Raw genomic sequence first — 13,053 nt, 5'->3', positions numbered from 1 at the left:
GTTGCCCCGAGCAGAGCGTGGACGAAGGAAATCACACCGCGCATATGGACCATCCACTCCAGTTGACCACTCGGTTCATTCCACTCGAGCCAGGTCAGAAAAAAAAAATAGTGTGAAGGTTGCTGTTGAAGGCTTGTGAAGAATATTCTTTTGCCTCAGCTCGCCCTGGTTCTCACCTTCCCCATTGCAGACCTGAGTCTGGAGAACCAAAAATTCAGCCTCTGCTGGGGACCGCTCTTTATATGTTGCCTTGACCGTGCGTTTATCACCCGAAAACGTTTCGATAAGGCGTAACTCTGCCCAACAGCAAACTTAAGGAAATCGTGGCAGATCCGACCGGTGCCGATTCTGTGTTCGACCAACTCACAGCCAAGATAAGTCTACTGCATATCGCTGATAACAATGACTGGGGCTGGGACGATCAGAGTTGCACCAACACTGCCCCATAACCCTTACCCTGGTAGGCCCTGGGCAGGTTGAAGGATCCTTATCTTCTGATCTGTTCCCTGCCATAGCCACTGAGGATGCACTCGTCGCTGACTAGGTGCTGGACTGATACCCCTTGATAGCAGCCACCATCGCCTATCTCCAGGTTTCAACCCCAGAAATCGCTCTCCGACGGATCCCCCGGGTGATCCTCCGTGCCGCAGTGTCTCCGCGGCCGGGTCTTATCTCCCCGCGAGACTGTCTCTGGTAGGCTGTGCAGATACAGGGATGGTTGATAATTCATTTCGATGTGTCGTCGACAGAAAGATACCCATCTGATCGCTGTCATTGGAAGGGAAAACTCGTATCTTCCTGGTATCTCTGCACATATCTACCCTGGAGATGCCTTGCGTCTGACAGATCCTCCATATAAGGGCTGATATGCTATGGCAGCAGAAGAAGATGTGATAGAACAAAACTTGTCTGACGCCATCGACTTTATCAGCCTCGAATCTCCTAATCGATCACGTCACCGTCAGTCTCAGCGAATCCTAGCAGCGAAACCAACATCTCCTCGGAGATGCCTCGTAGATTCGAGGAACAATTGTCTTTCATAGGGCCGATAGCTAATCATACTATCATAACGTCGTACTCACACGTCAGGGGCTGACTAGGGTTGGGTTGGGATGGGATCTGGGAGGTATACATAGAATTGCTCAAAACTACAGCATACGTAGGGACCAATATTATCTGTCTTTGGATCGCACCTGTCTCTGGCGATCCAAACCAGTTCACACACCGGGAACAGCATTTGGAGTGTCGGTCGCGGACAATCTCCATCTTCAACGGTGGCATTATTGCTGGAGACAACCGGAGAAAGTCTATGATAGGCAGGTGGGCTTGACAACAGACTAGCAAGGGCAAGGAAAATCTCAACTCAACGCCATTCACCTCCCTCTTGAACACATGAAGCTTGAATACAGGGGGCGCAATGCTGCCCAAGGCCGCGCCTCGCTCCATCTTCGGCGCTGGAGCATGGACCATCTGAAGCAAGCGATCATCGCGACGCCGAAATTGCCCCGGAGCAGTGCCTAGATTAAGTATTGATGGACTAACGTCGTCATTGCGCTATCCCCGTTCTTCTTGACAAAGTCTTAAATCGAGAGAAACAAGGTAACAAATCTTACCACCAGAGTAGAAGATTCTCCGGACAATCTTGGAATGGCTACCCCTGAGGTGTGCTGAGGTGAGGCAATTCACTCCCAATTAGCGTAGGGCCGACCGTTGCCATGGCGCGACTGTCAGTGTGGCAGTGTTTCTTCTTATCTGCAATTAACTTTGGCTAGAGCTCCACTCGTGGAGATTAGATCCAAACTTCTACTGGAACTTTTAGAAACCGTTGAGGAGTGGGCATGGACATGGGCATTGGACTTGGGGTGATTTGATCACATTTAATCCGATTATCATCGACTATCATCTAGTGAAATTGAGTAGCTTTCAAAGCAGTGCTAGTAGCTAGTAGTAGACATGCAGTTCCAGTTCCATGTATCGAATATAATGTAATATATACAGTAATGCAATCCCAATCGGGTGAAATCAATAACGTCGTAACATGGCTGTCTCCTGTCAAAGTGGCTCATAACAGTGTCTGTCTCGACTTGAGTCTGGGGCCTCAAGTTTAATCGAGACCAACTCGGAGACATTTCATCCAGTCCTCGTCGCCCGAACCAGTTGACACCGAATGGTATACACTCGAATGTGTGGTCAAAACTAACACACGCAAGTATAGTACCACCGGGCCGTAGACATGAAGATAAAGATAAAAATGGAAGAGAGAAAAATTCAAAAGAAAGTCTATAAGGTGCCCGAAACAATCCTCTGCGGTTAGCCCGCGTTATATCGAGGAGCGTGTGACCAACTGGAGAAGGATTGAAAAGAGAGAAGATGATAAGGGGAAAGGGGGAAATCGAAAAGGAAAAAGAAAAAGAAAAGAAAAAAAATAGCCCTCCGGTGCAAAGAAATGATAAAGAAAAGAGCCCGCCAGACAAGATGGGCCATGCCATGTGAAAAGAGAGAGAAAAAAAAGAATATGCATGAATATGCCACCCGGAAACCCTTGCGCCCGCTAATGACTAGCTGCGAAAGCAGATCTGCCACGGTGTATGAGGATAAGGCGAAAAAGAAAAGATCAAAAGAGGTATGATAACGGTGAGGATATGGGGGAATGGATGTGAAGAGAAAGAATCACGAGATTGTGATAAACAGATGTGTATCCCACTGGGTATTAGAAATGAAACAAGCCGTCTAGGAATGGTGTAAGGTGACAAATGACCTAACTCGAAGTGAAGGTTGAAGGGAGGAGAATTGAATATGGTTGGCAAAGTGCCGTTGGAGGGACTCGGCTTTCATGATGTTGAGATGCACCCCTGGCCCTCCTTTTGTTAGGGACCTGATCGACCTGGCGGGTGTCCCATTGGGGGGTATGGAGGTTGCTGAACTGCTTCACCCGTGTACATCGGGTATGGAACCACGTTCACGGGCATAGTGTTCATGGGCCATTGGGCATATCCCATGCCTGCTTGGGGTGGGTAAGAGACTGAACCCGGTCCGGCTTGCATTTCAGGGTTTGATCCGGGGTGGTGTGTTGGAGTCGTCATCCTTCGCTTGAGGTCTGGTGGCATCTGCTGCTGCTGATGTTGCGGGAATTGACTCGGATACGATGAGCTCATGTCTGCTTGACCGGGATAACTCATTGTTCGCGACGGTTGTTGTGGCGGTACTGGCCAAACAGATCCATCGGGTTGCATGGTGTATGCTGGAGTCGGGTTCATAGATTGTGCTTGAGCTGCCATTGGTGATGCGCCAGACATAGGCGATGTTGGAGGAAGACCTGACCCTGGAGGCATGCCGTTTGGATTCCAGACACCGGGGGCGAGATTCATCATTTGTCCTTTGTTGGCGGCTATTGTGGCTAGTATCTGGGGGGTCGGATATCGTTGTAAACTCATCCCAGGGCACCCCGGTTTCCATTGTTGGATGGCCGGAGAATTCTCCCGGGGCCATGGCTCGGTCTATACAGTTCGGTCAGATCTTAAATCCTTGGAAAGAAAACTAGTTTCGCGCAATATTCCGGGGTAGCGCAAGCGCATCGATCGATATTCGATACCTACCAGTTGGGAATCCCGACATCGGGGTTGCAGGATATCCAGCGGGGTTAAATCCGGTCATATCCTGCCCGGAAGACGCATTCATTGACATTGGCGAATACGGATAGAAAGCTTCGACGGAATCCGGGTTCAAGTTGGTTGGGGAAGATGAAATAGGCGTTGTCACCGAGTGATCCCCCGGTTGCGACTCCAATCGCGAACTTGGCCGCGACTTCTTCTCAATTGGCGGTTGCTGATCGACTGGGAAAAACTGGCATTCCTTACGTAGCCGAATACAATTCTCACATCGACCTTGAGTATCGTCCGCCGCGACTAAACATCGAATCTTGCGACGCCGGCAATGCACTGCGAGGTAAAAAAAGTATGAGCATGTGAATACTTGTGATGTGCTAAGCAGCGCATTCGCATTCGCATTTCGCATTTCGCATTTCACAAATCGCCTGGGGTCGGCGCAATGTGCAAAAGATAACTAGAATCTCAAGGATGGAGACTGACCACATGCGACAGATGTCCGATGATATCCCAACTTATTGCGTTTCTTATCATTGTCCATAGCGGAATTCGGTGTTGTTGCCATCGCCTCGACGACCGCGGGCATAGCTCCCACGAGCAAAAGCGAAATATTACCACCACCACAGACCCAGGCGCATCAAAAGCGCACGAGGAGGTATCGAGAACAGAGTAGAGCGATTCAAGTGGAAAAGGTGGGCCATTCAGGCCACGCGGAGAGAGGGTTGGAGATGGTCGAGGGTGAAATGGATAATGCGCCGGAATAACCTCCTCCCAATTGTTTTGAGTATACTCGGAGATCCACCGGTAAATCGATGCGGCAGTGTCTGAATTATCGCGTGTTTCAGAGGCCTGTCGACGTGTATCGAAAAAGGTGGGAGGAAAGGAGGGGAGAGAGAAAGCGACGGTGGAGGGTGAGGGGGGGGGAGACTCCGCCGTGTTTCGAGAGTAAAAAGAGGCACTGTAATTGTCGCGATGGAGCAAGTGAGGATGGTTGAGAATAAATTGAGATGGTCCGCAAAATCCACGTTGATACCGTGGTAGGCAATTAATCAATGAGATAATTATAGAGTATAATTAGAGTGCTTCATTGAAAGGGGGGGTTGTTGGTTAGGGTTCTAGATTGGCGCGTGATGGTTTGGAGATCGAACAGTTTCAAAAGAAGACAACCACCAGAAGGAGATTAGTAAAAAAAAAAAAGATATATAAAAAGGAATAAAAAAAAGGATGAATCAAGAGCCAAAGGAGTGAATGAAGTGGATGGCGAGAATAAAAAATAAAAATAAAAATAAAAAAAAGATGAAGGGTAGGAAAGATGTCCTATAGAGTCGAGGGAGAAGAACAAGCTAATCGCGGGGTGAAACGACCCAAGGACTGGTTTTGTTATTTAATTTTTGGGGGAGAGGGACTGCTGTTCAGAAAAAAAATAAATAAAAATAAAAATACAAAAGAATATGATTCAAACGGGAAAAGGGAAAAATCAAAATCAAAAAAGAAAATCCCAAAAAATTTAAAATCCCACAGTTTCTACCTATTCCACCAGACGTGGAACACAGTGGCTCTGCATCAGACCGACACTAGGACGAAGAGGGATGTATCGACTTGGCCCAACTCAACTGCAGGTCATGGAGTATCGATGATCTCAGGGGGAGAACTTCCTTTTAGGTAGATTTACTTTTGGATTCATACTTGGGGTACTTGGTTCTTCAAAATAGACTCTAGTAGTGCGTATCTCCTTTTTTCCCCGACTACTTCTTAACTCAATACCTCCTCAATTCGTTTGCCCCGATGGCAAGATGGAAAACACATCTAATGGACAGATGTACATCAGCAGTCGGGGGCCCACGAGTATGTACATTCCCGTACCGCCATGGCCCCGATTATGTAACTTGGAATAGCCCCTGATTGCGTACGATAGACCCCCAGGGCTGGTTCATGGCAAATGAGGCGACGAGGAACCATGGTCTGGGAGCCCTGACACAGTGGGGTGGGTGGATGCATGTGGTCAGAGGCCCTGTCCTCTGTGCCAGACCCAACTCCAGCTGGGTACGAGTACTATGTAGTATTGTTATGCACCTGTCAATCCTTGATGAACTGGGGAATGCGTCCTTCAAAGTCCCGGGTTGATTGGCGATGCGAGCTTGGGTCGGCTCTTAGAACCAATGAGCTTGTTGTTCCTAGGCCCCTCTTCCAAAAAGAACCTTCTCTCTCTGGTTATTTTCGGAGGTGATCACACTAGACTAGAACCTTGGTGGCTTCGAGAAGACAGTCTATCGGTCCAAACAGTATAGCGTCATTTTGTATAGTGTGCCGTACAATTGGGATCGATTTTCCTAACCTTCCACGCCTTCAAGAAAAAAGAAGAAGAAATTACCGCTTCATCAAGATTCCCCTGCCTACATTAATCTCTGGTAGACACATCGGAGTCCGCCGTGGAGAAATTTCAAACGGAAATCCACCATTACCGAACCAGAGATGCAATGCTAAAAACAGATTCAGGGTCCACGGCTGATGTTGTATTAGCCCCCGACCGAGCCCAGCACGCAATGAATCAGATCGTTTAATTTCTTTCTGCTACTGTTTGGGATATTTGTACTGTACTCCGTGCTCCGTATGCTTTCATCTACGGAGTACTGCGGAGTACTTCGGCTACAAATGTAACTAATCTTTCGTACGCCGTAGACTACCTCTCTTTGTTCATCATTTTACATTTTACTTTGCCCTGCCCTTCCATTTCGGCACTGGTCTAGCCTACAACCCCCTTTTCGACGGGGATTCTTTTCTTTTTTCAAACCTTGACCAGCGACATAGCTTAATCTCCCTAGTGGATGTCGATGACATCGCCTTCCCTTAACCAAACAAGGTTCGAACTCGTGTACGTTATTTTGCCCCCTCCACTTTTAACTTCAACTGCGTTGAAACAATCAGCCATGCCAACAGCTTCTCCAATCCAGCCGCCAATGGGCAAGGATCGCTCCTTAGTCACTCTTTGTACCCGCAGAGAGTTACGCGGAGCCCCCATCGGACCCCCCCATCGTACCTTGGATTGACAGGCCCCAGTCGGTCAATCAGGTCAATCCTAATATCGAACTTTCTTACGGACTAGATGGAGTATGGTTAGGGTTCAGCTCGAGTGGCTCAGCCTCGACTCAAAGTATGTACATGATGGAGTAAGTATCAGGAGTACAGGCCTGGTAGCATCCTGAGCATCCTCTGTTGGTTTAGTTCACACGGAGGAAACCGAGTATGAAATCACCGCCCAGAAACCTTCGCTTCTAGCGACTACGCCCAAGTGGGAGCCCAGTCCGAAAGGCTTGAAAAAGACATTGGTCACCACTGCACGTATCTAGTTATTCGCAATGACAGGGAAGGGGGGGGGGGGGCAGGGCAGATGCAGGAAGCGATCGAGTCTGAGTCTGTAACGAGGCCCCGCAATGGTGGATCCGGTGGTCAAGGTTTAATTAAGGATCGTCGCAACGCCGTAGCGTGTTACAGAATTGACCCTTGGCACCCGTCGGAACGAGGTATGGTGTTCCACGATCGTCGTTCTTTTTTGTTCTTCGAAGCCTCAAGCGAGCTTCCATTTTGCATGGGGCAAACACGCGGAAGGGAACCTCGGAAGGGAAAGGGAGGTTCTACGATCCGGACTATCAACTCGTGGTGGAAAGGGGCTAGCGATCTGCGATGGAGCCCAGAAGGACAAAGAGGGGATAGTCATCTTGTCACCCCAAATCAGAAGCCAGTTAACCCAAAAAGGGGGTGGGCATCGGCGATGTCCCTTCCCCTCCTCCTCCTGATCCATCATCTCCATCATCCTCCCCTCCTCCCCGATGATCTGTTAAGTAGAGCTGTAAATTAACAGCCTTTTTGGCGACGTGATCTGCGCTATTCATGGATTGGAATGATGTGAGAGAAAATATGGTCGTAGCCAACCACCTTAGACCGTCATTCTGACCTAAAGGGGTGGTTGCGTCTGCATCACTCCGTGCGAGTATTCCCACCTACTCTCATGGAGCCATACGAGTATGCTTTCCTCCTCCGACCGCCCTTTTGGAGAAGATAGAAGCCCCGCATGGCCACGTTATGGGTGCACGATCGACGGCAGCCCCGACCTTGTTACAAGCCAGAAGTCGGTTGGTGATTGGCCATCAAGGGAGGAGGGGCAAATATGTATCCCAAGAGGTCGGGGTGCATTTGCAGTTGCAGTTGGTGCGAGATCTGGTGTGGAACTCAGGCTTTTTCCGGCCACATGTCGGAGAATAAAATACTGTAGAATCGAAAATCAGGTGGAAAAAAGAGCGCAAAAAAGGAAAGCTTCGGCCCTCGGTTGAAACGTCGCGGCGATCGGTTCATGAAACCAGGGTCCAGGGCTGAATTGGATCCTGGAGACATCTGAGACATCCGATTTGGCTCGCCTCTAACCACTAGTAGAGTAATCATCCGTACGAAACCAGTAAATCAGTAGATAGTTCCAAGATGATAGCAGGCGGGTGGATTTTAAGTTGGCTGGTAGCTATACTCCAACTCCACAGAATCATCCAACACTTTCGTAGGACATCTTATACCTATCTCAAACACTATTACAAACCTTTCGTACAGACCCTTTTCTATCCGGACAACATCTCCGTCGACTGGCTGACGTGCACGCTTGACCCTCTCACTAGACTACAATAGGTTTAGCAAACTAACCAGGCTGCCTGCCAAAATCCAACTGCCGGGCGCGGGATTGCTTCTTTGGTTTTTATGGCGCGCATCCTGCATCGATTGTCTGCCCACTGTTCTTGTCTGCCCACACCTTCTCTGTAGAATCCTTCGGCATTGGTACTGCTTTGAGATGCTAGTGTCCGGAGGATGGATGTTTTCTATCATGTCTCGATTGCTTTCTTGTGGCTGGTTCGGCGAGTACGAGTATTCGTATGTCATGGCAAGCTTCCGCACGGTGTCCTTTTCGGATAGTAATTCGGAAACCCTAGATTGTCCAGGACTGGATGACATGAATCATTCAAATGGAAAGCGAAAGACGACCACTCGAGGATTTACAACTCCACCAAGGGGGTGTATGTACAGTAGACTCTGTGACAAACTATAACTACTACTAGTACAGTCCATCCTTCGAGTATGGAGTCTCCATATCCCAAAGTTTAGATCGGATGCCTCGCGTCTACACTCCCTCTACGGAGCACGGAGAAGATACAGTACGTCTTCAGCATCCCCTCTCCTCTCCGTACTCCGTCTTCTGAGATCTGTCCGGGTATTCCGATCGTGGTGGGCCCTCGATGTAAGACCCTCACTGGTCCCTTGGCGTGGGTCCAACGGGGAGTCCGTCGTTTCACCATTTTCGGGCCCTTGTCCTTATTTGGCCGTTTGACGTACATCTGCAACTCGCACTTACGCGTCCCCCAGGAAGAAAAATTTTCCTCTGGGTCTGCACTGCCCTATGCGTGGATCCTAATCGGGGAGCTTGGGGTGGACATGTCTTCCTGTTCCCTGGTGTTTTTGATTCGCTCTGCTTAGCATGATTATGGACATGGCTCATTTTTCCCTGTCCATTTTGATTGGTTTGACTCCCGACATAACTATGTATGAAGTGGTTCCCTGCCACATGCGTGCCACTATGTTGTCGATGCAATGGAGTTCTGGAAGTTCGGCTACCTGATTTTCCTTCCTTTCTGGGTGTCGCGCGGTGACCAGAGCTCATCTTAATTGTGAAATGATGGGCTTGCTTATCGATTCTTCTCCCCGAAGTCTCGCACCGGCTCGAACGGGTAAATGGGGACCCAATCTGCCCTACGCCGTAGTAGGTCATGGTACATCTTCTCCCCCCAAAATAGGGGCTTACCGGCGAAACGCCGAGATATGTTTCCCACGAAACAGGACGGGGAAGTCAAAATCACAGAGTAAAGCTTTCGCATAGTAACTGCCATTGAGGAAAGCTACTCATTTTCCCCTCCTCCCCCTCTTTTACGGAGTTAGTACCTACTTCTCTATTTTGCCACCTGGTGCGTCTTTTCTTTTTGCCCCCCCTTTCTTGACAAGCCATGTGGAAGGGATCGTCGCGAAGCGGCGAGTTAATGTTTATCAACGACGATGGCGAGAGGATAATGGTGAGATGATCGCTAGTGCTGTGACGACGGTTGAAGGCAAATCTCGCTCGCTCACTCCCCGACTCGCACCACGATCTGAACATCCACTGCCCTTGCCTCTCGCACACAACATGCCACGCAGGTTTGCCCCGCACGACCGATGATCGCGTGGCTGCCAATTGAGGCACACCAGGCTCGCACAAAAGTTTCCTTTGTTCGAGGACCACGGGCGTCGATGACTAGCACTTCCTTGTCTGCACTGGACCCTGTTGTGGCTTGCGGGCCCCGATGGTTGGGGAGGGCGTCAAGTTGCACATGTTGATACGGGAAAGACCGGTGTAAGGGATGCCCCGGGAGACGTGTATACTGACCCCACGTCGAGGATTTCTCTTGGCTGTTATCAGCCGCAGCATCGTCTTCCAATGGTTGGTCGTGGTGAGGGTGATGGTGTGATGTAAAGCTGAGCGGTGGGCGGCATCTATGGGCTGATATAAACCGCACATTATGCTTCAGTGGGAAGGATACTGCAGTCGAGGAATCTCCCTCTCCCTGCAAGGAGAAAGAAAGCGATGTCTCCTCACTGGCTGTGATGCCTCGATTAATCAAGGTGCTGACTGACAAGGTCAATGCACCCACGCTGACGGTAGTTGTCGCTGGCGCTGGTAGGTCAATGGGCAAAGTGAATGCATCGGCTGTGATATCTCCCATCCCCAGCGGTGTCGACTCAGCCGCAAGCTTCCCTCCTTGCTTGATTCTGGGTTTCAACGTCCGCTCCAACGGGTTTTCGACCGCAACTTCAAACCAACCATTTCCTAGCACCTCCAATGTAGTTGCATCGCGGGGAAGTATATCACTCCCGACCCACCCCATGGAAGTTTTGGTATTCTGCAGACTAGACAAGACACGCCCAACAATGCACGATTTGCTCCACCAACTGCGTCCTGCGTAGGCAAAGCCACCGTAGAGATTCGCCATCGCGCCAAGCTGCTGCATCGCCTCCTCATCGTTTTCGAGTAGCGTCCCAATTAGGAGGTGGCAGATGGCTTCTCCAGGAATCACAAATCCAGACAGCCAGCTTCGAGAAATCCAGCCGAAGGGCTCACCGTCTTGCAGATCGCCATCTTCTGGACACGCGCTGTGGAGCCGAACGCAACGGCGTGATGGGCTACGGCTATACATTTCCTTTGCGTCGACCAATAGCGCCGCACTGGACTGACTGGGTGCATTTTCCTTGTCGCGAGGGATGTTGTTCGGCTGAGTGAGGAATATACTCTTGTTTCTTTGTAGCTTTTCTTCAAAGGTAGACCGTATCGCATCCATCTTTGGCCAGCCGATATTCTCGGCGAAGTTATATAACCCTTCAAGTTGTTGGCGTGTGTGGGGCGAGCTTATATGGCATTGCCAGGGGGAGCATAGGTCGGCTTTTTCTGTGGCAGAAGAGATATGACGGCCGATGGACTCAAAAAAAGAAAATCGAGCCGTCTTGGTGGGTGTATTTGGTTCAGCCGCCGCCGCTGGCGAGTTCGATGGGCATTCGATCTCGAGATTGTCAAGAAAGCGACGTACGACAACAAGATCCCAGTTCACCTTGCCTTCGCAGAGTTTATCAAAGTTGTATACTTCTTGAACGGTCACCTGGCCACCATGGGGATCGTGTAGCATGTCAATGCGGACAAAGGCATCCAGGCGAACTAGAAGCTCGGCTGCAAGAAGCAGCTGAACCAACAGCCACTTCCTCTCCATACCATCATTTATCCATGGTTCTTTTGACGTCTTCGAGGCTGTTCCCTGACGAGGCACTTCCCAAAGTAGCTGACCGGCCCGAAAGCGCCATTCCGGCAAGCTGAAATTCACCCATGCTCCAGGAGTAGCCAACACCGTGGCCAAGGTTTTGATCTGAGACTTGATACTTTGAGGGTGTCCTGGCATCACGTCCGCCGGTGGCGGGCGGGGATAGAGAAACTGCGAATGCAGCAGGTTATACTGCTCGTGTGATGTTTCGAAATCGAGTATGGTACTTGTTGAACCATCAAGGAGCACATCGCGACGAATGTGCTGCAAACGACTGATCCGGTTTGCCAAAGATCGTAAGTTGATGTCGCGGACTCCGATGCGCTTCCAGGCATTCGGACCATCTCGGATCAGTTGTCGCCGGTCATAGACGGCTCCGCTCAGGCACTGCGAGTACGGTCTGTTGTAGTTTTCCATGATATCAAAAGCCTCCGTTGCTGGTAGAGAGTTCAGGCTCACGAGGTTGGGAGCCTCGCGTGGCTCTTCCGGGCCAGTGTATTGTCTTGCATCCGAGATTGGCAATTCGAGGAAATGTCGGAAGCCTACAGTCCCCGGTTCTCGGCCATTATTTCCAAGCATATTTGGGACTTCAAATATGCCAACGTCGAAGGTGGCTCTTTTGGAAGCGTCGCTTCGACCCCAACATTCGATTGGAGTTGGTACACCCCCTCTCACGGCCCAGTCGTCTGGTACGGGAAGATGCGCATGAAGTGTACATAATGTGAATGCCGGGTGGGAAAGGGGTTTGCGATCTAGCATGCGCTGGACCGATGGATTATGATCATCCCAAGGGAAAATAACTTGGGGATACCAGCGTTTATGCTTGCCCCGTTCCAGCAAGAAATGTGGTGCTCCTGAGAGGATCGCCATGATCTCCTTTTTGCTTAGAATGCGGTCTTCCAAGGGAACATTCGAATCTGGGTCTTCTCGTGGCTTGCTAGCCATGTCAAGTCGGTGCTCCAGATAATCCTGGATGTTCCCCGGTTGCTTTGGCTCGGTCTGAGCTGCAGCCGACGCGTCATTTGGGGTGCTTGAGGTGAAATCTCCGGAGCTGTGACAAGATTCATCTCGGCTTTTTCGTCTCTGAGATCTGTCTAGGTCGCTATGAGACGGGGTTTGATGATTCTATATTCCTGTCAGTATTCTCGTGACTAGGATGGGAGAAGATTGAGTGAGTGTACCAACCTGCTTTCTTTCACGCTGGGGTGAGTCCGGAGATAGCGAATTTTCGCTACGTCTGCGAAATAGTCCATGAAATATTCCTTCTTTCGCTTCGGGGGGGGGCCCAAAGCCGGATGGTATGGAAGGTGCTGTGTGCTGCTACCCTCGTCGGCCAGCGACAGAGAACGACGTCGCCCAAAGAGAGGCATCAGAGAGTCGCCTAGCACATATCAAATGCGCTTGGATGATATATTATGTTCAGTGCAAGCGTATGCTGTGTCAATGCAGGCCGTGTAGTGAAGTGGGTTGAAGTTGAAGTAGTCAAAGGGTGAAGGCCCCACTGATCCTCGGCACGGGGCGGAACTGCCAAACTGCAACGGGGACGGCAAACGGCAAATGGGCCGACATACCCGAGT

At 50.1% G+C, this 13,053-nt stretch overlaps 3 protein-coding genes across 3 annotated transcripts; all 3 read right to left on the bottom strand.

Annotated features, from left to right (window-relative positions):
* Window positions 1-942: 942 nt before the first annotated feature.
* N7481_010405 (uncharacterized protein) lies at window positions 943-1,281 on the bottom strand (the record flags this gene model as incomplete). Its single annotated transcript, XM_057269624.1, has 2 exons — window positions 943-1,052; window positions 1,194-1,281. The coding sequence occupies 2 exons, from the start codon at window positions 1,279-1,281 to the stop codon at window positions 943-945; spliced, it is 198 nt and encodes a 65-aa protein (XP_057116798.1).
* Window positions 1,282-2,867: 1,586 nt separating this feature from the next.
* Window positions 2,868-4,191, bottom strand: N7481_010404 (putative C6 finger domain protein; the record flags this gene model as incomplete). The annotated part of the gene is made up of 3 exons (XM_057269623.1): window positions 2,868-3,397; window positions 3,597-3,938; window positions 4,089-4,191. 3 exons carry the CDS (start codon window positions 4,189-4,191, stop codon window positions 2,868-2,870), a joined length of 975 nt encoding a protein of 324 aa, XP_057116797.1.
* Window positions 4,192-9,757: 5,566 nt separating this feature from the next.
* Window positions 9,758-12,421, bottom strand: N7481_010403 (uncharacterized protein; the record flags this gene model as incomplete). The annotated part of the gene is made up of 1 exon (XM_057269622.1): window positions 9,758-12,421. One exon carries the CDS (start codon window positions 12,419-12,421, stop codon window positions 9,758-9,760), a length of 2,664 nt encoding a protein of 887 aa, XP_057116796.1.
* Window positions 12,422-13,053: the final 632 nt, after the last annotated feature.

Source organism: Penicillium waksmanii (assembly GCF_028829765.1).
Source record: "Penicillium waksmanii strain IBT 27052 chromosome Unknown utg000009l:1.0-4314994.0:1.0-4318279.0, whole genome shotgun sequence".
Classification (NCBI taxonomy): Eukaryota; Fungi; Ascomycota; class Eurotiomycetes; order Eurotiales; family Aspergillaceae; genus Penicillium; species Penicillium waksmanii.
Note: the sequence above shows the minus strand (reverse complement) of the source record. Positions and strands in the feature narration are given on the sequence as shown.